We start from the raw sequence: 12,867 nt of genomic DNA on the forward strand, positions 1-12,867 counted from the left end.
TACTTTGATTCACGGAATTCTTGTTCCGAATCAAGTGCTGGCCCCGTAAGATTAGCCAAATATACAACAAAACAAATCTTTGTTTATTCATTTGTTTTACAACAACAAGATGATATAGTACAGCTGCGATAACATTAAAATGAAACATATAAAAAAAGGGAATTGAACCGAAAAAACAATAGAAATATGTTTTTGTTTAATATTATTCAAAAGATTTCGAAACCTTCAAACAAATAATATTATTGATTACGTAATCATGTTTCATTTTTTGAAACTTTCATGTCTAAAATTGGATACAATGATGGTAATCGGATAGAACGTAGATTAATTCCGCCCCCATTTTCACTCTTTATTCTCTTTATTACGGCCGATAAATTATGGTGATACTACGTTTTATTACTTGTGTACGTAGATTAATTTTCTTTCAAACTGATAAGAGATTCAAATCGATTATGCAAACCCCTGTTTCAATAAATCATTTATCTTAATAACTGTTGGTACTAAATATAGTAATTAATTGATTGTTATGTCTGCAACAAATCGTTCCTATACAAATACAGTATGTTATAGTGTTTCATTTTATCCATACACAATTATTTATCATCTCATCATTAACAATGACAAACTGTTGCAGATGTTCTATCAAATTGCATAAAGACCCTGCTTCTTTATGTTCATATATCTTAGTATACTGTACCCTACATTATGGAAATGTCTTGCCTTCATAAATTTTATTAATTTATAATACAATACCAAATGTTCATGATATTTTTAAAGAATTTTTTTTTAGCGGTAAATAATGTTATTGTTTATCTTGACGTGGCGTAGTTAAATATCCAACCTTTTTTACTAGTTTTATTTTTAATAAAAGATGTCGAAAATTTTTTTTGTCATCCTTGTCTTAAAACGCACAAATCAAATTATTGGTCGAGTTATCTAAATTTTGGCCATCTGCATCAGAAGTGGATTTATCTCCTTTGTAAAATGAAAATTGAAGACATTAATTAGTAAAGCATTAAAAAGCAGCATTACGGAATTTATAAATGTATCAACTGCGCCAGCGCGAACATCATTTAACGAGATTTTACTATTGTGATTTTTTTTTTTGTTAGTCAAAAATGGAATAATGAAACATTAAAAGCCTTATTCTCCTAAATAATTTATTTCTTTCCATAACCTGCAAATAATCAATAACTTAATATAGTAATGATTGTCAAATAATGTATTATGATGTATTCTGGTGATCAGCAGGTGACGGTTAAATCATTTGAACATATATCAGAAAACGTGATTTATGATCATGTGATTTTGTTGCATATGGCGCGGTTGTGTCAACCAATATTATTTAGCGCAGTATTTATAATTCCAGAGCACATTTTCTTCATTTTGTAATCGATCAATCATTTATTATGATTTAATTAACATACAAGTGACTGAGGAATCAGTTGTTTTTAGAAATTTAGATATAATTTATTAATATGAAAAATTAAATCTTATTTGAATAAAATACTAGTTTAATAAAAAATATATATATATATAAATTTTAATGATTTAAAACCACTTTTTAATTCTTATAGGTGAATTTGATCGGAAGTTTCTAATGACTCCAAATTTTTTACCAAAAATTTTCAATTTACATATTGTTCATAATCCTTACTATTAAGTACATCTTTAGTATCGGACATATTATTATTTTCTTTTGTATAATAAATTTTTTTCAAATGTACACAATTTGAAAAAATATTACCAACTAAATTCAAATTATTAGGATTAATGACCATAGTTAATCTTATTATTTTTGAACAATACATAGATATAATGTTAATTAATGTTTCATTTTCGATTAAATAATCTCGAGACTCAAGTGTATGACGTATATTAATTTCTGAAATTTTGCCACCAGATCTTTCGATTATTAAGTATTCAATATTACATGGCAAGTATGAAGTTTCTAAATATTGTAAATTTGGAAAAAAGGACGTTCTTAAATAGAGCTCCCATTCTTGCCATATTATACTATTATAAAATTCACCATCATCATCATTATATAAGATTAAATATTGTAAGTTCGTTAATGATGGAAAAAAACTGGGTGAAATTAATGTGATGGTTAATCTCAAAATGATTTTTTTTAGCGTGATAGCATTACTACCAATCATATCACTTAATTGTTCACACAAAAGTGGTAGATTATTTTTCATTCTAATAAATGAAATTAAATCATCATTATCCTTACTATTTATTACTTCAAGGTCTGCTATATTTTGACAATCTATAATGGCTAAAAGTTCTGGAATCATATATTCTACATTTATTTTCAATTGACGTATGCCGGAAAAAAATTCTTTTACATTTGGACAAAATAAAAACAAACTTTTATTTTTAATCCAATCGAAATACTTTATATTTTTACATTTGCTAAAAATAAATTGATATATTTCAAATTCAAATACATTTTCTTCGTGAACAGAAAGAGAATCCGTCTTAATCGAAAGTTGTACCATATCTTCAATCCAAATCGGTGAAAGATAGGTAAAAAAATCCATATAATTAAATAATAATTTATTTGAAATTGGATTTGAAGGTAAATTAATATTTAATTCAGACAACTTATCTTTTGGAAGAAAATGGAAAATTATATTATATAGTTTTTTACGTGATTCTATTTTATGAACATAAGGATTATAAGAATAAAAAAAATATTTCCATAAAATTGGTATTGCCAAACAACACCAAGTTCTGTTCACTAAAATGCATGAATATAACGAAGCGGAGTCAAACCGCAATTCAGTTAAGATCAATAGAAGAATATCATCGATAAGTTTTGTCATTATTAATGAAGAAGGATAACGATAGAAATTATTAAATTGTAAATAAATTATGAGTATTAAATTGTATGAAAATAAAAAGTATGAAACAGTATGAAACGATAAAATATAACAAACGAACTCATGCTTAATTTATAATGTTTGTTAAATTTATGGGTTGTACACGTGAGAGACGAAAAACATGAATTTTGATCTACTAACAATAAAAAACCCAAAAAACCCCTTTGTAAGATGATTATTTTAATTTCTTTGTATAAAGAATCTGATATTTTGTTAATCATAAGCTGATTATTAAACTGATTGTTTAAAATCATCATACATAATTATCAATCTAAAGTGATCCGAATGAATCCATTTAGGGTTATATTGAAATGTACAAGTACTAAGCCACTTATTTTTTTATGAGAACAAATCAGAGTTTTTGTTTATCGAAGTGATTTGATCCGATTTTAATGAAAATTTATAGTAAAAAAAAAATATCATATTAGAAATCCATTTATGATTTTATTGAAAGTACATAATTTTCCTATATCCGGTAAATCCGAAAAAGCTCGGATTTTCTAAGAAAATTTTTATATTAATTTGTACTATTGTTGTAAAATTTTTTTTTTGAAATTTCTTAACTTTCTTCAATCCTTTATAAAGAAATCCAGTTTCAAACATAGATTTAATAACCGAATCCAATAACAAAAATAACAAAATAAGTAATTTCGTTGATTACAATTTTAGACGTTAATTAAATAATAAGACAATATCAGATATGGATTTTTGAAACTTAAATATTATATGTCAGTGAAGTAAGTCCATTGTTCTGTATGTAGATCATTATTTATGGACGTACGTAATGCATGTCTGAGATTTTAAATATGGTTACATTTTTCAATTACCAAAAGGTGGAGGTCAAAAATTAAATTTGAAATATGATTTTTTTTTTTTTTTAAACTGTACTACACAAGTGAAGTCTTGAACATCTTTTTTTTCTTTAAAAAATGATAAAATGAATAAATTCCGGTAATGGTTAAGAAGTGCCATTTTTGTATTTATTATAAAAGTTCCGTCAGAGAAGTTTGAATCTTTTAAATGAAGAAAATTCATGTAAATCCAAAGAAAAAAAAATAATTGTGAAAAAGGAAAACTGCTTTGAGGAGCAAAGAATGGTAGGCGGATAAATTGTTTAGGTCGCACATACATGAATGGTCCATGCACGTGACCCGGATGATGATCTTCGATAAATTTTTTTTAAACGTATTTCTTTATTAGTAAAATGTGAAAGAACAAATTACATATTAAATACAAAAAATATATTGAAATTTAGTGAAACATAAGTTTGCCCTAAATCTCACCATATCAAAATCTTCGTATAATAAAACGAAATAGCAATTAATTAAATATTTGGAACTAAATTATATATATTCTATGTAGTATTGACTAAATTACTAATTACTTTGTTACCCATTAATCTAAATACGTCATCTTTACAGTAGGAATTTAATATGGTAATAATTAGTTAACAAAAAATTTATAAAATAATATGTATTAAATTATATTTACAAAATAATGTAGCTATTTATATTAATGATTTGACGTTTGAGTGTAGAATGAAATTCGGATTAATTAAGGAATTGTGAAAAAATAATTATCAATAAAAATTGATTAATTTTTTAGAAGTATTTTCTAAAAAACTTTAAATATTATGAAAATACTACAAATATTTTTATTAATTAATTATAAATTTTATAATTATTTCTTATTATTTTATATTACGTCAATCTTAAACTTATAACCAACTTAGGAAAAATATTTGAACAATTAAATTTATTAGAATCCGTTCATTTCATTTATTATTATTCTTCTTTTGATACTCATTTTACTCGATAAATTATTAATTTAACAGAGAATTTCGGATATGGATTTGGTTATAATAATCTATTATTATTAAATTAACAATTTCTTCAATTAATTGATTATAAAATATTGTAAAAATATCTTTTTTTTTTTTGATTTTTATGAATTTGAAAATCAAACTATTTATCCAGCGTTCAATTTAATTGAAAAAATCTTAATCATCTTTCTATCAACGTCGGTCAATTTTCCTACATGTCATATTGATTTTTTTAAAAAATAATAATTTTGTAAATATATTTAATATAATATTTTATTTCTTTATTTAATAATAATAAAAATTGAAAGAAAAAGAAAAAAAATTAAAAAAATATTGGGGAAAGAAAAAGGATAAAGAAAGAAATCGGTTTAAAAAAAAAGGGAAACTTCCGAAAAAAAAGGAATCCGAAAAAAAAATAAGTACCGAAAAAATTCCGAAAAAAAAGGACAATAATTCGATCCAAAAATTAAAGGACAAACTTTATTTTATTAATTAAACCCCTCTTATCATTCGATCCTTACTGAATGCTCCTCATTACATGTCTATATATATCTGATATATAAAAGTTCTAATAAAAATATCTAACATATAGCTATATTAAATATATTAACTAAATTAAACATAAACATATTTAATATATCGCATATGCAGCATTTGGAACATTGATCGTTAACGCCGAATTTGGTCACGTGATCGATCGTTTGCTACAATAGCGTTAATCATTAAAAAAATAAAAAGAAAATTTTCCTAAACTAAAAGCTGAAATATATCATTTATACAATACGTTGAAATTATTATACAAAAACATCGTTTCTAAATGGACCAAAGATCAAATAGGCTATTACATCAATGAAACAAGCGACAACTTAACGAAGAAACAAACTAAAATGATTAACTACTATCATATAACGGAATCCTAGGCGTATTATATTAGATAGACTACTTTATACCGATCTAAACAATGATCATATTTTTACTAAAAATCCAGATATTATCAAAAAGGAATGTATTAAACCTTATCAAAATATAGCTAAAAGAGACGATGAATCAATATACACGGATATATCCGACCTACCTATCGAATGGCAAAACACATATGATCCTACTCAACAACAAATAAAAGACTCATGGTACCATGGAAATCACGATTGATGATATCATTAACATATTCCCTAAATTAAGTAGACGAAAAGCACCAGGACCCTCCAAGATCACCAACGAAGATTTAATTCATCTTGACACATACGCGCTTAATATCCTAATAATATTAATTAACAAATGTTTACAACTAGAAATCATACCAACTAAATGGAAAGAGGCACTCTTATTCCCTATTCCGAAACCACACGACTGGAATAGCAAGCTATCCAATACACGCCCTATTACATTACTAGAGACACCCAGAAAATTAATGGTGTCCATTATATCTAATAAGTTAAATAACATTCTCTCATCACACATAATATTACAACCTAATAACCGCGCAGGTATCGATTATTTGTCAAGTAACCTTTATGAATCATAATTCAAGATTTATATAAAGCGTATGATCGCGTAGATATTTCGCTATTAAAATTAGCCTCCGTATACCTAAAAAATCATTATTTTTTTTTATTAATTTATTCACTAATCGTCGAAATTCCATTATTCTCCCTAATGGAGAATTAAGTAATTATCAACAAGGTAAAGTAGAATCGCCCTTATGATGGAATATATATTACGACCCTACTTTACAGAAACTTCAATTTTTATCCAATGTCATTTGGATGTTTAAATAGAATCGGGACGGTGCTGTGCCAATTGAATTCACGAGTAAGTTAACATTAAGTAATGGAAAAAATTACGATATACTGCCATATCCGTTACTATGCATGGTAAATCATTTTAAATGTATTGCAGATATATCGCCATAATTATTGTAAAAATATCGTAACAATGTATTTAAATTATCTAAACTATGTTGTTAAGTGAAATAACATTTAAGTAGTATATATATATATATATTTTTTAATTGATAAACGTATTCTTTTGTTTAGTAAATGAAGTAGAACATATTACTCGATAAATACAAAAAATACATTGAAATTTAGGCAAACATAGTTTACACTAAATCTCTCCATATCAAAATCTCCGTATGTAAAATGAAGTAAAGACTAACGTAACCAGATCGCTATTCTAATGACTAAACTAAATCTAAAACTTATCTAATTCTAAAAAAAATTACTATATACGTTATCCTAAAATTATAATATATTTTTTTTTCTACTTTTCTATTATTATCTAATTTCATACTTGCTTGCCATCGAAATTTGTCTTTAATTTGGTGATATGTTAATCTTGAATCAACCATCCTAAAAAAATAATTTCATTCACCCTTTGTTATCGACACCTTAATTCCACCACTTTTATATATTTTTCCATAAGCATTGCTAAAATGCAGCATGGCTTTAACTGTCTTATACTTATAACATTGTTTGACTCTCATATATTCTATAAACCCTACATTTTTATTCAATTGATTATAAATTTCCATATCATCCCAATAACATGGAATATTATAAAATGTAACTTCTCAGCAAAATTCTTATCCAGAAAATCTTTATCGTGATCACTGATCGCTCCAAGCTTTACCTTACTGATCATCCATTTTTTTGATCTGTGCACGCGCACGCTTCCATTTTTTGCTTACATTAAAGTAGTATATATTTCTTATACAATTATTATTTGATATATTGTGAGATGTTATGTAGGAATCGTCACAATCATGAATAAAATGTGCTCTAATAACTAAATTTATTACAGATAATGGAAAAATACATCACCACCAATTAGTATTTGCTCGTAACCTATTATATATTGGACAGCCCAGTTAAATTACAAAAAAGAAAGGAGAAATTTAATAGCCACCTTTTGGGAATTTTTCTTCACAAATTTTTTTGGTCGGCGCAGCAAAAATTTAGATGAGAAGTGAGGTGATTTACTGTGGAGGCAAACTGAACGCTGAGATCAGCCATATCCGCAGCAAATCACGTGGTCTGTGTAAAAGTGATGATGGGAACCTTATTCTCAAGTCTCATGTTCGCACGAAAAAAATTTTTTGAGAAATTAGTAAAAGGTTTCTTGATGGATCTCCTATGGATTTTTGAGGAATTGGGCTGGACAAGGGTACCGCCAAACCAACTGAGCTGCTATATCGAATGACTTGCTTTATGCTTCACGTTCAACTGGGGGTTATGGCTAGTTTAGTTTCTTGGGAATACATACTAATATTTTGTTTTGTAGGTTGTGAGTACTTGGTGTCAGAAAAGAGGTGTTCCTATTCTTTTTTTTCCAAACAAGTGATAGACTTAGCTTCTTTGTTTAGGTTAGGGCACATTTCTGTATAACGGCATACACATGTTGTTGCTTGGGGTTAGATAGGTTAGGATATGTCAATAAGGGCAAATTACTTTGTTTCTAGGATTTGTAGGAGAGCACAATAGGTATGGGCGTACCATTGCACGCATAGTGAGCTGTGGAAATTCCCTAGACAGTTGATGAGGAGTAGGAAGAAAGTGTTTAGGATTAGATTTAGTGATGTTTTATTAGGATAGATTAGTTTGTTATAGAGTCATATCATGTTAGCATGAGTTCCTCTATGTATTTCTGCAAATTAAATAGGTTCTATCAGCGACCTCAATGTTCAGAAAGAATTGGCAAAACCTAAAAAAAAAAACCAAAAAATAAACTATTAATAAGTTTATTAAAATAAATTATTAAAAAAAAAAAATTAAAATTACTTACCAAAATTTCATATCCAAAGATCTGAGAGAATGTCCTAAAAAAACATAAACGAATTGTTAGTAGAAACTATTTGTTAAAAGGGAAAAAAAAATTGAAAACATACACTTACTGAAATCAAATATCCAGAGAAATCTGAAAGAACCATCTAAAAAAAGAAAAAGAAACGAACAGTTAGTAACCATTCATTAAGTTAAAAATAAAAAATAAAAATTTACTTGCTAAATTCCCACGTTCAAAGAGACTCAAAAAATCACCTAAAAAAAAAGAAAAAGAACTGAACTGTTAATATTAGTTTGTTAAAACATTAAAAAAAAAATGAAAAATATATTTTACCGAAATCTGATTTCCATATCCAGAAGAAAATGGAACATACAAAGAAATAAGAAAAGTTTTCTCAAAAGAAGAAAAAAAATTGCTTCGCAAAACTTACCATATCAAATCAAACCCAAAAAGGAAAAGCTTATTTTTAGTTTAAATAGTTTAAATAAATAACTGTCTGCAGCTGCGGCTGCGGTTATATTAATATTGTATCACGTGATTTATGTGATATATAATTTATATAAATAGGAGGCTTTCTCCGAAATTCAAAATTTTTTTTTAATCTTTAATTGATATGTATATATGTGCTTATATACAGTATACACACATATATATATCTAATATAAATAATGATATGTATAATGTATTTGTCAGAAAGTCATTTACAATACATTATACTAAATATAATGAAGGAGTTTGATATCATTAGATCTGGTAAAAACATTTCCTTGAAACTTTTCATTAGATAGAACGAATAAACTATATACTTTAATTAATTAATTAACTCATTTATTCTTTATGAGCTCTGCATAATATTCTTTTAAATCATTTCATCTCTTTTTAAAAAAAGTGTTTAAAGCTAAACTTTAACAAGATCAGACACCACTAAAGTAAGAAGCTTAAAATTTTTGGATGATTTCTGATGAATATTTGCTCTTTAGATAGAGCTAGACGTGTAAAATTTTGTTGGTATATCGATCATATCCCTTATATTATTTGGCTGTGATTTTTCCGGGATCATCTTTATGAATCAATTTCACCTGATGTCATGTGATTATAAACAAAAATGAAAGTATTTATTTTTTTATTTTAATTTGATGAATGTTTAAATTGCTCATTTATTTTTATTTTTTCTTTTTAGGGATTCTTTGAAGTACCTTAATTATACCTTTCATTAGCAATGCAAACATTCTGGATTTATTATTAGTATAATCAGACTTGAAGTTAGTGGTCATAAGCTATCTCACCAGCTGGCAAAGTGTATGAAATTTCTTTTAATTCACAAAGAAAGCCTTGCTAAAGTTATCTTTAGTGTAGGTCTAGTAATACATTGCCTTAATTGAGCGTGGCTACGAAGTTTATGATTCCACTAGCAATTGACCTATAGTCACATGATAGTCACATGCTAGAAGTGTTTTAGTCGCTAAATCTGAGGCTATGAATCTCTGATTTATTTTTCTTTAAAAAGCTTCATTGTATTGATATTTATTAATAAATAATTACAAAAAAAAATTATTTGTTTTTGATTGTATCACAATAAGCAACGCAAAAATATTTATCTTTTAAAAAATTATTGTATATAAAAAATGCATTTAGAATACCATGAATATGCTACAAAGATATCTTCTTAACAATTTCACAATATTGTAAAAAATATCTATCCAGTATAGTTAAAATGTCATGAAAATTAACGTTACATGACCACATCAATATCATCCAAATGTCATTTCATTATTGGGATGATATACCAAAAAAATTTGATCGTCACATTACTTTTAAGATTCATAGACAGTATAGTTAAGGTAGCTTAATGATACCTTAAAAAATTTTAAGTTTCTGCAAAGTATGTTTAAAAAGTTGAACGGACTCATGGATCTTACATACAGCTGCTCAACTACACGATTGACCAACATACTTCATAGAGACAATGATATAAAACATAGTTTTGACACGTCATTAGTAGGATATCTAGACGATACTACTTGGTTTGGATCCTCTATAGAACAAACTCAACAACAAATTATCAATTGCTAACTCTTTTTATCAGTTAGCAAAAATTCAAATTAACCTAGACAAATATAAAGTTCTAAGTAATCAAAAGACCTCAGCGAAAACAAGCCACAAATAGAGGCTAATATATCATTAAATAGGAAGGGTGAAAGTCTTTATATTAATGCCCTAAACCGACACCACCAAACACTTAACAAAGTAGTTTATACATATTACATCACAATGAAAAATAAAAAATTGACTCATGACCATATGTCATATATAATCAATAAGATTATTATTCGCAGACAACGTGATATATAACCACTTATTTCCGCACATAGACAATTTTTTCGATACGCAAGTCAAAACTCAATTGAATATTTTATCAGCGTTATTTAACACAGATATTACGTCCTATTGTATTACAAAAACTTGATATTCTCACGCGTGAAATTTGGTATCCTACTATTCCTCACAAATATATTGATTCTATAACAAAACCATCATACCTAGCTAAAAGTTTAGCTCTAATATCTCTTTATGACTTTAAAATTGACCTAACAATAGATTGGAAAACCATTGGAGGAACACACACATTAGAGATTACATCCCGAATTTGGATTCCTCAGCGTTAAGATCTTTGAGGAAGAAATATATTTCAATTGGTATCTGCTGCGGATGGTAATTACTTACTTACGTGGAATGAAGTTAAAAATTAACAATTCTAACAATTTCAAAGGCAAAATACCGAAATGGTTTAAAGAAATAGAAACAAACTACACTTTAATCAACTATCGCACACTTACATACCCACTCTAAGATACTATTGCTATTCCACATCGTCTACAAAGTTGACACATGGTTGTTCACCTCGACATAAAGAATGGACGTTACATTGGAACGACTCTCTCAAAACTATAATTTTTGGAAAGACTTTAAAATACAGGAAACTGATCATAATTCATCAATCACATATGCAGAACATTATATTCCAGCACCAATGGACCGCATTTATAAATTTAGAGCTTGGACTCGAGTCAGGACTCGAGTTAACTCGAGTTAATTTGAGTCAAAGTTAAAGTGCGAGCCAAAAAACTTATCCATAATTTTACCCAGACCGTTATAGTCATAGTGCCGGCAGGAATTACAAATAGGTTCGGCCAGCACTATCAACCACGTGATCCCGGTTGACTCGAGTGCGAGTTCAACCCGAGTCAACTCGAGTTACATGAGTGCGAGTCCAGCATGAACGACCTAGTGGCGTCTCCTTGACAAGCCCCGTTAATTCTAATCCCTTGTACAGGATGTACCTTACATTCTTATTATCGCATGACATCAGACCTCGAGAACACAAATATTTTTCTAATCTTTTTACTTCTAAATATTATTTAGCTACTAAACCTCTACCCAATTTACGTTATATAGCATATATTATTTTTTACATAATCAAGACAATTCCACGACTCGAGTATCACAGCACAACATATCTTTATCACTTAAAAATGTTATAACAGAAATCGAAAAGGCTATTAGTTGTCATCATTCTATTACCCAAAGACTCATAGACTTGGCCGATTGATTTTAACCCTTATAACAATTTTCACTTTTATACAGATGGATCAGTTAAAAAGGCTCTCAACAATGTAAGAGTGGGTTCGGATGGATTCAAACCTCTCATCCAGCACCTCAAAGCTTTTTTCATGGGTCAACAGTATTCTTTCTCTCATCCTATAAAAGCGAATCTATGGGGATTCTCACAGCGCTTATCACACTTCCTTACCATAGCACTTGCATAATATCAGATATACACAGATTCGGCCAATTATATACAAACTTCTCAAAAGCGTTTAATTCACCAACACTTAGTCCACGTCGAAGATTAAGGCAGAACAACTCTCTGGTATGGGATTTAATTTTTTGGATAATCCACAATCGATAGTCGATACATCACATTAATTCAAAGCCCACAATAACGACAAATATAACGATAGAGCCGACGCTCTAGCGTCTGCTGGAGCTGAATTAGAAGATCCCATCATAGTTAATTATAAATTTTTCGATGCCACTTCTCTCAGATTCATTAATTAGAATAATATTTACATCGTTGATCGCAACGTAAGAAAATGGAGCAACACAGTTATTCAAGCACGCATATTTAATTCTACAGTCAATAAATTTTTCTCTAAAACAAATTGAAAATCAACTCACGCACGGTGTTATAGATTGGTATTATACCCAGCTTTGGCTTCACCACAACCCATATGACTCACCTACTAGCAACAAATTAGCTCGTGTTTGAGGATCTAAGATTAAAAAATCAACTCTTCTTTATCCCACGGCGGA

The 12,867-nt window shown here is 28.0% G+C and overlaps 2 protein-coding genes across 2 annotated transcripts; one reads left to right on the forward strand and one right to left on the reverse strand.

Moving 5' to 3' along the window:
* Nucleotides 1-1,628: 1,628 nt before the first annotated feature.
* OCT59_001279 (uncharacterized protein) lies at nucleotides 1,629-2,831 on the reverse strand (the record flags this gene model as incomplete). The annotated part of the gene is made up of 1 exon (XM_025326680.1): nucleotides 1,629-2,831. One exon carries the CDS (start codon nucleotides 2,829-2,831, stop codon nucleotides 1,629-1,631), a length of 1,203 nt encoding a protein of 400 aa, XP_025174952.1.
* Nucleotides 2,832-5,845: 3,014 nt separating this feature from the next.
* On the forward strand, nucleotides 5,846-6,235 carry OCT59_001280 (uncharacterized protein; the record flags this gene model as incomplete). The annotated part of the gene is made up of 1 exon (XM_066139446.1): nucleotides 5,846-6,235. The coding sequence occupies one exon, from the start codon at nucleotides 5,846-5,848 to the stop codon at nucleotides 6,233-6,235; it is 390 nt and encodes a 129-aa protein (XP_065988848.1).
* Between the last annotated feature and the right edge of the window lie 6,632 nt (nucleotides 6,236-12,867).

The sequence above is a fragment of the Rhizophagus irregularis genome, chromosome 1 (assembly GCF_026210795.1).
Source record: "Rhizophagus irregularis chromosome 1, complete sequence".
Taxonomy (NCBI): Eukaryota; Fungi; Glomeromycota; class Glomeromycetes; order Glomerales; family Glomeraceae; genus Rhizophagus; species Rhizophagus irregularis.